Genomic DNA, 14,715 nt, shown 5'->3' with positions numbered 1-14,715 from the left:
TCATACCCTTTACATTCATATCCAAGTCATTAATGTAGACCACAAACAGCAAGGGACCCAGCACCGATCCCTGTGGTACCCCACTGGCCACAGGTTTCCAGTCACAAAAACAATACATCTGTGTCCAACAGTCTTTGATGCCTCTAGCAAGTAACAGTAAAATTGAACTTCACTCAGTACTGTACTGTGGTCCTCTTGTGCAACCCCCACTCCCTTCACCCCACCATTGGCAGCCATGCCGTTAGCCACCTCGGCCCCATGCTCTGGAATTCCTTAATCTTATCCACTTTAAGACGCTCCTTAAAAAACACTTCTTTGACCAAGCTTTTAGTCACCCCTCCTACTATCTTCTTTGGCTTGACATACATTTTTGCTAGTTTACATGTCTACGCCGCACAGTCTACATTAATGGAGCTATATACACAAGTTGCTGTTGTCCTATTGTTGACGGTCCTGATTCAGCCAATCATCAATATATCAACAAGGTATCGCAATTGTGTGGGACAGGCTCGATGGACCAGAAGGTCTTTACCTGTCATTGTTTATATGTTCGTATATCTTTCAGATTCAATTATGCAGGAGAGTTTGAAGTGAGCTAACTTAGGCAACATATGTGAAGCCCTACCTACTAAGGTGAAGCCTGTAATTTACCAATACATATAGCTGAAAAAGTGGGAAGGTTCCTCTGATACACTTCAACTAGTATAGGTTACATATTGGAATTTTTCAATCAATATTTCATTGCAAGCATTTTAGCATTCAGTTTCCAACATGATATAGAGGATAAATTCTGCTCCCAGACTTTAGTATCATTGCTTTATTTGTTGTATTTGATTTCCTCCTATCTTAAAACTATTAAATAAATGTAGAGGGCAGTATTACAGTAATTCAATCCCTAACATTGCACACTTTTCTCTGCTTTTAAATACTATGTATGCATTCACTGGATTCTCACTTCTCTGGTTAAAGCACGCTGTGCTCTCTTCTTAGGCAGTCCCTCTGAACCGAGGATGACTTGCTTCCACATTAAAAATGAGTTCTCAGGTGACTGATGAGTCCAATGCGGGACCTACAGTCTCTGTCACAGGTGGGGCAGATGGTGGTTGAAGGGACGGGTGGGTGGGTAGATTGCTTGGGTTGACGTGCGCTGCTTGCGCTTGGCTTCCGCTTGCTCCCGGCAAAGAGACTCGAGGTGTTCGGCACCTTCCCGGATGCTTCTCCTCCACATTGTGCGGTCTTGGGCCAGGGATTCCCAGGTGTCAGTGGGGATGTTGCACTTTTTCAAGGAGGCTTTGAGGGTATCCTTGAAATGTTTCCTCTGCCCACCTGGGGCTCTCTTGCCGTGCCAGAGCTCTGAGCAGTGCGCTTGTTTTGGGAGTCTCGTATCGGGCATGCGGACAATATGACCCATCGGAGCTGATCGAGCGTGGTCAAAGCTTCAATGCTGGGGATGTTGGCCTGAGCGAGAACACTGATGTTGATGCACCTATCCTGCCAATGGATTTGCAGGATCTTGCGGAGGTACTTTGGTAACCCTTTTGTATTACTAAACTGCTTTTACTCAAGTGCCGGCTTGGCTCAGTTATTAGCACTCTTGTCTCTGAGCCAGAAGTATGTGGATTCAAACAACACTGAGTTTGAGCCTATAATCTAGACTGACACTTCAGTGCAGTCGTAAGAGAGTGCTGTATTGTTGGGGGTGCCCTCGTTCAGTTGAGGTGTCAAGCTGAGGGCCTATCTGCCTGCTTAGTTAGATTTAAAAGATCCCATGGCACTATTGAAGAAGTGCAGGGATTTTTTCCTGGATTCCAGGCCAAAGATTTCTCCAACTAACACCAAAGATAAACAAATTATCCAATTTATTAATTTGCTGTTTGCAGGACCTCGCGATGCTCAAATTGTTGGCCGTGTTTGCCTACGTAACAGCAATTGGAGTTCAAAAATGCATTTATTGGTTGTAAAGTTCCTTGGGACATCCTGAAGGTGTGATAAGATGCTATATAAATGCAAATTGTTTATCTTTTACTGAAAACGGCTCAGCAAATTTTGCCAATTCCAGTTGGTACTGATACCATTCCAAAAAATATTAATCACTGACAATGAGAAGGAGCACAATGTGCAGTGACTGTAAAGTTTGGGAATCTGGTCGAGCCCTTCCCTGACATCACAAGAAAGTCTGTGAAATCACCCTGCCTGTGACTGGCCCAAAGTGATGGGCTCAACACCCAAGTGCTGCTAGCACAATTTGTTTATCTTTGTCGCTGCCTACACTTTCAATAGGAGACACTAAATGAAAAGTTGCTAGAAGAGGGTTCTGGCACTCTGATGCCCTCATTGTATTAACAGTAGGTACTGTTAATACAATGAGGGCATTGGGCCCCTCAGTGGGCCCCTCGACTAGCTTGGCCCATTCAATGCAGACCAAGGCTTCAACCTGGAGTCTTTCTGGTCTGTATGGATCAGTACCATAGCCATTGGTCTTTTTACCTGTTAAGCTGAAAACAGATGTGTTCATAGCCGCATAAAATATACGCAACGGTACAAAGCTTCAAACTGAATCTTTTAAGGGATCTAGAGAAAAGTGAAACCATTCTGCACACAATGGCCACTAGAGGGAATAAAATTGTTAACTTTATTTGTTAAAAGTTAAATTCACATAAAGAATGGAAGAAGAATGTAAAATACTGCGAATGCTGGAAATCTGAAATAAAAACAGAAAATGCTGGAAACACTCAGCAGGTCAGGAAGCATCCATAGAGAGAAACAGAGTTACCGTTTCATTAACTCACTCACTCACTCCCTTGCCCTCACTCTCCCTCATCCTCTCTCCCTAACTCACTCTCTCCCTCTTTCTCTCCCTCACTCTCTCCCTCACTTTCTGGCTCACTCTCTCCCACACTCCCTCACTTTCTGGCTCACTCTCTCCCTTACTCTTTGGCTCACTCTCTCTCTCCCACACTCTCTCCCTCATGCTTTCCCTCCCTCATTCTCTCCCTCTCTCCCTCATTCTCTCTCTCTCCCTCACTATCTCCTCCCTCCCTCCTCACTCCCTCTCTCTCTGCCTTCACTTGTTGACGTCCAGCTCACGATGACAGCATCACTGTGACAAATGATGGACTTTAACCCTGGACCCGTTTCCTTGGTGACCGTGACCCAGCTGAATGCCTTCTGTTCACATGCACCGTGCATTGACTTGAAGTACATTGAGCTGAGCTATAAGCTTTTGATTTGCATCCTGCACTATATCCGATCTGTAGATTTGGACTGGACCGCGTTAGTTCGAAGGAAGATCATTGTTTTACTCCTTTATTTATTATTTTTTACATTCCTGAGCTCTGATGGACACTTGGTGCATCAACATCAAATCCAGAAAGTCGCTGCTGGTGACACCAGATGGAGGGACACCAGGATTGCCCACCTGGTATAAGGAACCAACCCATGCCTTGATTCTGCAAGACACTCACAAGTGTATTCTCGGTGAGAGCCTGTCTAGTATAAGTCCCAAATGCTTAGATTCAGCCAGGATGTGAGCTGCAATTCTCCAAGGCTCCTCCACAGACGGGTGTAATGGCTATTCATGCAAGGGGGGAGGGAGGAGCTTGCAGGGTTGAAGCCAGGCTCCATGAAACGCCGAGTGCCCCATTGTGCCGACCCGCTGCCCCGGGGATCACGCAAGCGGCAGGTTTGCAATCCCGGATACCGAAGATCATCCCAGGATATTCAGTTTCGCAAATCCCAGGATTCCAAACCAGAATCGGGAGTGTGATTGTGCAGTAGAAGGACATGCACGGCTGGCTCATCGAAAAGGTAAACACAGGTTGAGCAGATTTCCCAATTTTCCCAAACACCATTCGTTCCTTGAAAAGTTATGGATTCATCAGAAGCTGTGCATTTCACAAGCTCCTCTTTATGTGCATCACGTTGGCAACTCCGTCCAGACTCAGAAGAGCTTATCTTCCTTAGTTGGTGAGAAACACACCAATCAACTAAAGGTCTAGAGGGGAGATGAAAGAAAGATTTGTATTTCTGTAGCGCCTTTCACGACCACCGGACGTCCCAAATCGCTTCACAGCCAATAACGTACTTTTTGAAGTGTAGTCACTGTTGTAATGTAGGAAATGCAGCAGCCAATTCGCTCACAGCAAGCTCCCACAAACGGCAATGTGATAATGACCAGATCATCTGTTTTTAGTGATGTTGATTGAGGGATAAATATTGGCCAGGACACTGGGGATAACTCCCCTGCTCTTCTTAGAAATAGTACCATGGGATCTTTTATGTCCACTTGAGAGAGCAGACGGGACCTCGGTTTAACGACTCATCCGAAAGACGATGCAGCACTCCCTCAGCACTGCACATAGAAACATAGAAGATAGGAGCAGGAGTAGGCCATTCGGCCCTTCGAGCCTGCTCCGCCATTCAATGCGATCATGGCTGATCATCCAAATTCAGTACCCTGTCCCTGCCTTCTCCCCATATCCCTTGATCCCTTTAGCCTTAAGAAATATATCCAACTCTTTCTTGAATATATTTAATGAACTGGCCTCCACCGCCCTCTGTGGCAGAGAATTCCACAGGTTCACCACTCTCTGGGTGAAGAAATTCCTCCTCATTTCAATCCTAAATGGCTTACCCCTTATCCTTAGACTATGACCCCTGGTTCAGGACTCCCCGGCCATCAGAAACATCCTTCCTGCATCTAGTCTGTCCAGGCCTGACAGAATTTTATAGGTTTCGATGAGATCCCCTCTCAATCTTCTAAACTCCAGTGAGTATAAGCCCAATCGACACAATCTCTCCTCATACGTCATTCCTGCCATCCCAGGTATCAGCCTGGGGAATCTTCGCTGCACTCCTTCCATGGCAAGAACGTCCTTCCTCAGGTAAGGTGACCAAAACTGCACACAATACTCAGGTGCGGTCTCACCAAGGCCCTGTACAACTGTAGCAAGACATCCTTGTTCCTGTACTCGAACCCTCTTGCTACGAAGGCCAACATACCATTTGCCTTCTTAACCGCCTGCTGCACCTGCATGCTTACCTTCAGCGACTGGTGCACAAGAACACCCAGGTCTCTTTGCACTTCCCCTTCTCCCAATCTATTGCCATTCAAATAATAATCTGCCTTCCTGTTTTTGCCACCAAAGTGGATAACCTCACATTTATCCACATTATAGTGCATTTGCCATGTTTCTGCCCAATCACCCAACCTGTCCAAATCATACTGGAGTTTCACAACATCCTCCTCACAGCTTACCCTCCCACCCAGCTTTGTGTCGTCTGCAAATTAGGAGATATTACATCCAATTCCCTCGTCCAGATCATTAATATATATTGTGAACAGCTGGGGTCCTAGGACTGATCCTTGCGGTACCCCACTAGTCACTGCCTGCCACTCGGAAAACAACCCGTTTATTCCAACTCTTTGCTTTCTGTCCGCCAACCAGTTCTCTATCCAAGTCAATACCTTGCCCCCAATCCCATGTGCCTTAATTTTGCACGCTGATCTCTTATGCGGGACCTTGGAGTGTCCGCCTAGATTTTTGTGCTCAAGTCTGAAGAGAATTTTTTTCACTCAGAGATAGGGTTGCAAAATTCCAGGAATTTTTAAAAGAGGAAACTTTCCATGGGAATTTTTGGGAATTTTGGGAATTTATGAGAATTTTGGGAATTTATGGAAATTTTGAGTTTTTTTGCACACTGATGGTTTTTGTCTCTGACCCTTATATTGGCCCAGAAATTTGGATCTCCACGGGTGAGTACGCACGGGGTACTCACCCGTAGGCCCAATGGAAGTGCCGGTTTCGTGCATGCACTGCGCATGCGCGGGAAACCGGAACTTCCATCTTGAAAGAAGGGGTTCAGAGGTGGAACGCGTGCACCGGAGAGGCAGCGCGTGTGCATTGAACTTACTTTTTTTTCCAGGTTTTTCCGGGAGAGTAAGTCTCCAGCAGTTACACATATAAAAAGCAGGTGCAAGGCCTGCTTTTAACAAGGTAAGTGGTGAATTAATTAAAATTAAAACATTTTTTCCACAGGTTTGTTATTTTTAAATACTTTAAAGAAAGGTAAGTTTATTTTTAGCCCATTTGAAAATGTAATTAAGTTTTTCAAAAATTTAAATTATTGTTTAAAATAGTTATTTTATATAATTTATAGTTATTTTAAAAATGTGGTTTTTAAAAAATGTATTTGAAGTTTTAGTGATGTTTTGGGGCTTATAGTATTTATAGTTTTGATAGCTCTTCCTGTCAATTTTATGAATGGGCATTTCACTGCTACCATTGGCTCTCCATGGCCCACGTGATCCCAGGGGACGCATCGGACTAACTGCGCCCCTGGGATACGCAAGCACTGCGCGTCGGCAGTTGGAGGAGGCCCAGGATCGGAATCCCATGCAGGCCCACAGTACAACGGCCGGCGCGCTAGATAAGTGCAGGTTGGAGGCTTGCATCCGCGGGAAGCCTTCGACCCGAATTTCTGGGCCATTATCTTTGTCATCAAAATAGACATACTGTTCCATACAAATAAAAACAGGCTTTCAAAACTTTATTTAGGTTATAATTTTGAACTTTATTGAACCCCCACAAAAAAGACCCATCTAAAATAAAATAAAAAGAGTGTCAGCTTATTTAGCCTGTAATTTGTCCTTATTTTGTCCCTTTGAGTCTTCTACTCATGAGTCTTCTGAGTCTTCTACTCATCATTGCTCCTCCTGATTCTCTGACTCTGGCTCTGACGTGTCCATTTCCTCCTCTGTGTCACTGTCTAGCTGTGTGGTGGACACTTCTGTATCTGGCCCAATAAGTTGTAGGTTCGTCCGGATAGCCACCAGTTTCTCCACTCTCTTGTCAGTCAGCCTGTTGCGCACCTTTGTATGCGTATTCCCAAAAAGTGACCAGTTTCATTCAGAGGCCGCTGATGAAGGTGGGTGACGTAATAAAACTCACTACGCACTTGGTTCGAGTATAAAGCAAGGCTTTAATCAACTTGTTTCAAAACATGGAGGTCTAGTTGCACTTCACTAGTTCCTGTCTTACAAAATGTCCCTAGGCAAGCTGGGCCCACGCCCGAGTATTTATACTCCTTGGACGGCACCACCAGCTGGCTGTCCAGTGTTATTTCATGAGTAGGTTCTTCATGATGATGAGATTTATAACATTCTTCCTGCCTAAAAGATTTGGAAGTCCGACGACTTCCTCCTAACGGATTAGGCGGACCATGAATAGCCGCAGTCTTTTAGGTCTTTGTTTATGGCTGGAAGGCATGTCTCCCCGGACCGTGTCTTGGTCCCTGGGCTGCTTGATCCATACTGGTAGATCGACAGGGCCCATGTCGCCTTGATCGACCTGAGGGAGACTGGGGAGATCGTCACTCTGGGTGTGGGTCCCCACAGGCGCAGAGCTGGCTTCATCTTGTTTGATAGCTGGGGATTGACCGGCGTCCTGGCTTCAGTGGCCATCCCACGGGGAGCGCTTGGCTCCCTGAGTGGATCCAGTGGGGTAGCTGGCAGATCTCTTGATGTCCCAGGTAGGGCGTCATCTTCAAAGGAGCGCAGAGTGTCGGCATCATTACCGTGGGTCCCTCTATCAGTTGGGTCCGTGGGACCGGTTGGACAGGGAGCCAGATCTCGGAGCGAAACGGTGGACTCCCCAGTTGGGTCCGTGGGACCGGTTGGACAGGGAGCCAGATCTCGGAGCGAAACGGTGGACTCCCGGCCATCAGGGTACCGCACGTGCGCATACGTGGGATTAACGTCTGTGAGTTCCACCTCGTCGATGAGGGGATCGTTTTTGGAAGATCGGACGAATCTTCGGAGCAGCACGGGGCCAGGAGCTGCCAACCATGACGGTAGGGACGTCCCATGACTGGAGCGACGCTGGAACCTGAAGAATCGCTCGTGAGGTGTGACACTGGTGGACGTAGAAAGAAGAGACCTGATGGAATGCAACACGTCAGGGAGCATAGTTTCCCACTGCTGGTCTGGTAGGTTGCGTGACCTCAGTGCAAGACGAACAGCGTTCCAAATGATAGCGTTGTATCTCTCAACCTGTCCGTTATCAATGGGATGGTACGGTGTCGTTTTACTTGTGGCGATTCCCCGTTGGGAAAGATAACTTTTGAGTTCTCTTGACATGAAGGAGGGACCCCGATCAGAGTGGATGAAATTGGCCGTACCACAAAGGGAAAAGACTTCATCAAGGCATTTGATCACTGTGGAAGTAAGCATATTGGGACAGGGGAAAGCAAAGGGAAAGCGTGAATATTCATCCACCATAGTAAGTAAGTAGGTGTTTCGTGTTGAGGAAGGCAATGGCCCTTTAAAGTCAATGCTGAGTCGCTGCATAGCGTGTATGAGCGAGCCATCCGATGGACGGAAGAATTACGGTTTTAATTCTGCACAAATTCTACAGGAGGAGCATGTTTTTTTCACATCTAGAAAATGGGAGATTTTTAGATCGCACAAACTGCAACATACGGGTAACGCCAGGATGGCATAAGTCAGTATGAAGATCCGCAAGAGTCGAAGTTGACAGAATGCCCGTGTGAGGGTATCCGGGGCCACAGTCTCTTTGCCGGGTTGATAATGTATGGTGTATCCAAAGGCGGCCAATTCCATCCTCCAGAGTTGTATTTTGTTATTCTTGATCTTAGTGCATTTCCGGTTATCCAGCATAAAGGCCACGGAGCGCTGATCGGTTATAAGTGTGAAATGGCAACGAGCGAGAAAATGACTCCATTTACATACAGCTTCGATGATGGCCGTAGCCTCCTTCTTGACAGGAGGATAATGGAGCTCGCTACCCTGCAAAGTTCTGGACAGAAATGCAACGGGTCAACCACCTTGATTCAAAGTAGCAGAGATCGCCACCTCCGATGCATCGCACTCGACCACGAAAGGAAGATTTTCATCAATGGAACGAAGCGTGGCTTTTTCCAGTTGTCACTTGAGGAGGTTGAAAGCTGAAATAGCCATTGCTTCCAATGGAAATGACTTTGCGTGAAGCAGGGGCTGGATCTTGTCGGAGAAGTGGGGTATCCACTTTGCATAATAGGCGAACATGCCGAGTGACCGATGAAGAGAGCCGAGATTCGTAGGGGGAGGGAGCTCCTGAAGTGGACAAAGTCGCTCCGGATCCGGTTTGATGACACCGTTGCCCACCCAGTAGCCAAGGATGTTGACTGATGGTACTGATTTCACAGATTTGGACTCATTTAAGGTTAAGTTGCGACGACGGAGAATGTCAAAAAATTTCTGGAGATTGGCATTATGCTCCTTCTGGTCATGACCAGCAATGGTGATATTATCTAGATGTGGAAAAGTGTCCGTTAAGTTCTCCTGTTTGACTAGGCTATCCATTGCCCGTTGAAAGACGGCCACCCCATTGGTGACCCCAAATGGAAGGCGACAAAACTGCTAAAGCCGACCATTGGCCTCAAAGGCCGTATACTTTTTGTCAGAGTCCTTTAACGGTACTTGATGATATGCGCTCTTTAAATCAAAAGTTGAAAATACCTTGTAGTTGGCAAGGTTATTGACCATATCATTGATGCGTGGTAGTGGGTAGGCATCCAGGTTGGTATACTGGTTAATAGCTTGTGAGTAATCGATGCAAAGACGTTTCTTGTGTTGCTTCAGAGGATTTTTAACAACGATGACTTGAGCCCGCCAGGAAGATGACCATGGCTCAATGATACCGTCAGCTAGAAGGCGAGAGATTTCTGCCTCGATAAAAGATCGATCATCTTGGCTGAAATGTCATGATTTAGTGACTATGGGCTTACATCGGGGGGAAAGATTGGCAAACAAGGAGGGCTCGTCGAGCGAAGCCGCCGAAAGCGCACAAAACGGTAATTTGGAAATAGTAAGCTCCGGCTTTTTTGACCCTCCAAACTCGAAAGTGAGTCTTTTGTGTTGTTTCTGGAAATCCTGTCCCAGGAGCACATCACTGCATAGGTTTTTGAGCACCCCGGGCCGGGTGGAGAAATAAGTGCGGCCATTGAGAATAAGGTCGATAAAACAAAAGCCGGAAGAGTTGGTGGCCAGTGTCGTCAGAGCCATTGCAATTTCCCTGTCTGAGGGGTAAATACGCAGTTTTAACTTACTGACAGCCCGCTCACTAATGAAGCTGTCAGAGCTGCATGAGTCGATTAGTGCGCTCAAAATGTGTCCATTTACCGAAACCTTCGTGGCTGCATGGGACAGACTTTGGGGAAAAACAGCTGTGATGGGAGGAGGAGCAGTTTTACCCTTGACAGCTGTAACCTTAGTCGTGGTTCTTGGGGGAGGAGCAGTTTCATAGATAGCAGCTGTAACCTTAGTAGTGGCTCTTGGGGGAGGAGCAGTTTTATAGATAGTAGCTGCAAAACTAACAGTAGCTCTCGACCGGTTTACCTTAGAAAAGTGGCCTTTCTTATTAACAAAGGCTCTTGACTGGCATACCTTAGAAAAGTGACCATTCTTGCTGCAATGATTGCAGGTTGCGTTACGAGCAGGACAACATTTCCTATAATGGAACGCACCTCCACAGAAGAAACACTTCCTTCCAGATTGCCAAGATGCAGCTAGGGCGAGGTCATCATCAGTGAAGGCTTCTAGGGTAGGGTTGTCATCCGCTAGGTTAGAGTCATCATCAGTGAGGGCTTCCACCCGAGACCTATCAAAGGAGTCATTAAAAGTGATAGCAGCAGCCCGTGCATGAGGTAAAAGATAGGTATCTGCATTCCTCTTTGCTAAGTCCAGGGAACATGCCTGGTGATAGGCAGCCTGTAACTCGAGGGTTTTATTCTCCAACAGACGCTGGCATATGAAGGGAGACGCAATCCCATTAATAAAGGAATCACGAATTAACTCCTCCTGGTACTGCTCAGCTGTGATAGCTTTAAGATTACAATCCTTGCTGAGCCTGCGAAGTTTCTGAAGGAATTCGTCAAGTGATTCCCCGGGTTGTTGTCGAGTTGTGGCCAGTAGAAGCCGAGCAAAAATTTAGTTTGGGGCCTTAACATATAGTCACTGTAATATTAGGATAGCAGAGTCATAGTCTACACAGTCTTCGATATAGTCAAACACATGAGGAGATACATAATTGGCAAGTGTCTCTAATTTATCAGGAACATTCTCACTACACACCCTGAGGAAGTTGCTGAAGATACGATACAAGTGTTTCCATACCTTAGCAGTTGTAGGTGAATTCGGGTCCAGGTCAAGACGGGCGGGTCTGAGTAGTTTGTCCATGATGGATTGATTACTACGCCAGAGTACACTTCTGCATTTGAAGTCATAGCTGGCTGTTCCCGAAATCACTCCGAGCGTGGAGTCGATATCAAGTTGATTAAATTGACGTAATAAAACTCACTACGTACTTGGTTCGAGTATAAAGCAAGGCTTTAATCAACTTGTTTCAAAACATGGAGGTCTAGTTGTACTTCACTAGTTCCTGTCTTACAAAATGTCCCTGGGCAAGCTGGGCCCATGCCCGAGTATTTATACTCCTTGGACAGCGCCACCAGCTGGCCATCCAGTGTTATTTCATGAGTCGTTTCTTCATGATGATGAGATTTATAACAGTGGGATTTGGAGTATCACCGATGCAATGGGTGACAGGGCCTCAGATGCACAAAATCCCTTCCACCAGGTATGTGCACTGATATGCTTGCATGATTCCCATATCCCGTCCCCATTCCAAAGACCTTGCTTGGTAGAGAACTTTGCCAGACTTCCCAGAACTTTGCCCACGTCCAGATTGAAGTGGCGTGCGAGGGTAGAAATCACACTGTAAGCGCTGTTGATCTGTTCTCCAGAAAGTATTGGTCTCCCAACATGCTTTGGGTCCAGCATGTATGCTGCAGCATGAATCGGCTTGACACAAAATTCTTGACACGTCTGTATGAATTGAACAATTGCCTTCTCCTCTGCTTTGAGCAGCAGGGATGTGGGTAGGGCAATGCTGATTTGTTCTTTTAAATCAGCAAAAAGCCTGAGAACATCTGACAAGACAGCGTCATCTCCTTCAATCTGAACAATTGCAGATGCTACTGGTGAGAGTAGTTTAAGGCTGCTAACCACTCTCTCCCAAAACACATCATCCAGCAGTATTTTCTTGATGGTGGTTTCCATATCCCCAGACTGGGATATTGCCATTTCTTGCAGCGACTCCTTACCCTCCAGAAGGCTGTTGTACATTATGACAGTGCCACCCCATCTAGTGTTGCTGGGCAGCTTCAGTGTGGTGTTCTTGTTGTTTGTCGTTTGCTTGGAGTTGTAGGTTGCTGCAACTACCTGTTTTCCCCTGACATACTTAACAACTTGCTTGGCTCTCTTGTACAGTGTTTCCATGGTTCTCAAACCCATGATGTCCTTGAGGAGCAGGTTGAGCCCATGAGTTGCGCACCCAATAGACGTAATATGAGGGTAGGCCTCCTCCACTTGAGCCCAAGCAGCCTTCATATTCGCAGCATTGTCAGTAACTACTGCAAAGACCTTTTGTGATCCAAGATCGTTGATGACCGCTTTCAGCTCATCAGCAATGTATGTGCCTGTGTGCCTGTTGTCCTTCGTGTCTGTGCTCTTGAAGAACACTGGGAGAGGAGTGGAGACGATGCAGTTTATGATGCCCTCCCCTCGTACATTTGACCACCCATCTGAGATAACTGCAACACAGTCTGCCATCTCTATCGTTTCTTTGAGCTTTCCTTGGACTCTGTTATACTCGGCCTCCAGCAAATAAGTAGACAAAGCATGTCTGGTGGGAGGACAGTATGCAGGGCGAATAACATTGAAAAATCTCTTCCAGTACACATTGGCTGTGAGCATGAGGGGTGAACCTGTCGCATATACAGCTCGAGCAAGGCACTCATCTGCATTCTTCTGGCTATGGTTATCCATTGTATCAAAGAACCTTCCAAGTGGGCCAGGAGTTGCTGATGATAAGGAGCCTGATGCTGAATGTGAACCATCATCTTCTTGAATGGAAGCAGAGGAACTCTGGGCTGACTGCTGTGAGCTGAGTGAAGTTGTTGCATTTGGATAAATGCTGCTGCATCTTTGTGGCATTCTTTACATATGGCTTTGTATAGTGTTTGCACATGTACACAGTCTTTCCATCTTTAATGCCTGGGGTAAAATGCTTCCACACATCCGACGGTAACCATGGCATTGTTCTATGCAGAGAAATAAAGGGCATTCGTCTCTGTGTCGAACTGTGGTCGATCAGCACGACTGCAACAGGGTGAGTAAATTTTTCCTGATGCTCCATGTGATGGAAGCATGACCTGTGCATGCATGACGCTACATCACCAATAGAGAGAGCTAATCGCTCATCCACTCATCCAACCAATCAGGATACATTTGTTCACAGTCACACACAAAACTTGTAATTATTAAAACAAGCCAAGTAAGAAGATAAACATATATTGATAAAGAAATTCCTTAATAATTAAGATTCCATCTCTGTTAGTAATTTTAAGAGAGGACCTGTGAAAAAAAATGAAAAATACAAAAAAAAAACAATATTAATAGGCCCAGAAATTCGGGTCGGGGGCTTCGCGCGGGTGCAAGCCCCCGACCTGCACTTACCTTGCGCGCCAGCCGTTGAGCTGTAGGGCCCCGTGGAATTCCGATCCGGGGCCTGGTCCAGCTGCTGGCGCACAGTGCTTGTGTATCCCAGGGGCGCAGTTAGTTCGATGCGTCCTCTGGGATCACGTGGGCCATGGGCAACCAATCGGAGCAGGGAATGCTACATTCATAAGTCTTGACAAGAAGTGCTGTCAAGACTTATAAATACTACGGCCCCAAAATAGCACTAAACCTTCAAATAATTTTTTTTAAAACATCACATTTTTAAAATAAACTATAAATTACATTAAATAACTATTTTAAACAATAATTTAAATTTTTGAAAAAATAATTTTATATTCTAACGGGGCTAAAAATAAACTTACCTTGCTTTAAAGTATTTAAGAATAATAAACCTGTGGAAAAATGTTTTAATTTTAATTAATTCACCACTTACCTTATAAAAAACAGGCCTTATGCCTGCTTTTTAAATGTGTAAATTCTGCAGGCTTACCCTCCTGGGAAAACCTGTAAAAAAAAACTAAGTTTGATGCGCATGCGCAGCCTCCCCTGCGCATGCGTTCGACCTCTGAACCTCTTCGTTCAGAGGAAGGGAAGTGCCGGTTTCCCACGCATGCGCAGTGCATGCAGGAAACCGGCACTTCCATCGGGCCCATGGGTGAGTACCCAGCGCGTACTCACCCGTGGAGACCCGAATTTCTGGGCCATTATGCTAGCATGTACTTTTTTGGGCAAAATTCCCAAGCTAAACTTCCCGTGGAAAATTTCTGGAAATTTCCTGGAAACTTTCCACCCCTTTGCAACCCTACTCAGAGAGTTGTTGGGATCTGGAATGCTCTACCTGGAAAGATGGTGGAAGCTGATTCCATAAATAATCTTAAAAGGGAGTTGGGCAGGTACTTCTGGATGAGGAATTTAGAGGGTTAGGAACAAAAAGCAGGAATGCGGGACGAAGCATGACTGCTCTTTCAAAGAGCCAGCACAGGCACGTCGGGCCAAAAGGTCACCTGCTGTGCTGTAAGCTTCTATGATTCTATACAATGGTAATAGTGTAAAGCAAAGGATACAAACTATACCCAACTGAAAGGGTTCTTACATTTCATGACTGTACTTTGAATGTGTATTAATCAATTACATAA

General features: G+C 45.9%; 1 protein-coding gene across 1 annotated transcript in view; it reads left to right on the top strand.

The window, feature by feature from the left end:
- The first annotated feature begins 3,201 nt into the window (after positions 1–3,201).
- Positions 3,202–14,715, top strand: part of LOC147112893 (uncharacterized) — an 88,997-nt gene continuing 77,483 nt past the window's right edge. The window contains exon 1 of the mRNA XM_085997659.1: positions 3,202–3,477. Coding sequence (XP_085853785.1) covers positions 3,339–3,477 — 139 coding nt within the window. The 5' untranslated portion in view covers positions 3,202–3,338. The remainder of the gene's footprint in view (positions 3,478–14,715) is intronic.

Source organism: Somniosus microcephalus, chromosome 9, assembly GCF_052327205.1.
Source record: "Somniosus microcephalus isolate GS21.2 chromosome 9, FLI_Smic_1.0, whole genome shotgun sequence".
NCBI lineage: Eukaryota > Metazoa > Chordata > Chondrichthyes > Squaliformes > Somniosidae > Somniosus > Somniosus microcephalus.
Note: the sequence above shows the minus strand (reverse complement) of the source record. Positions and strands in the feature narration are given on the sequence as shown.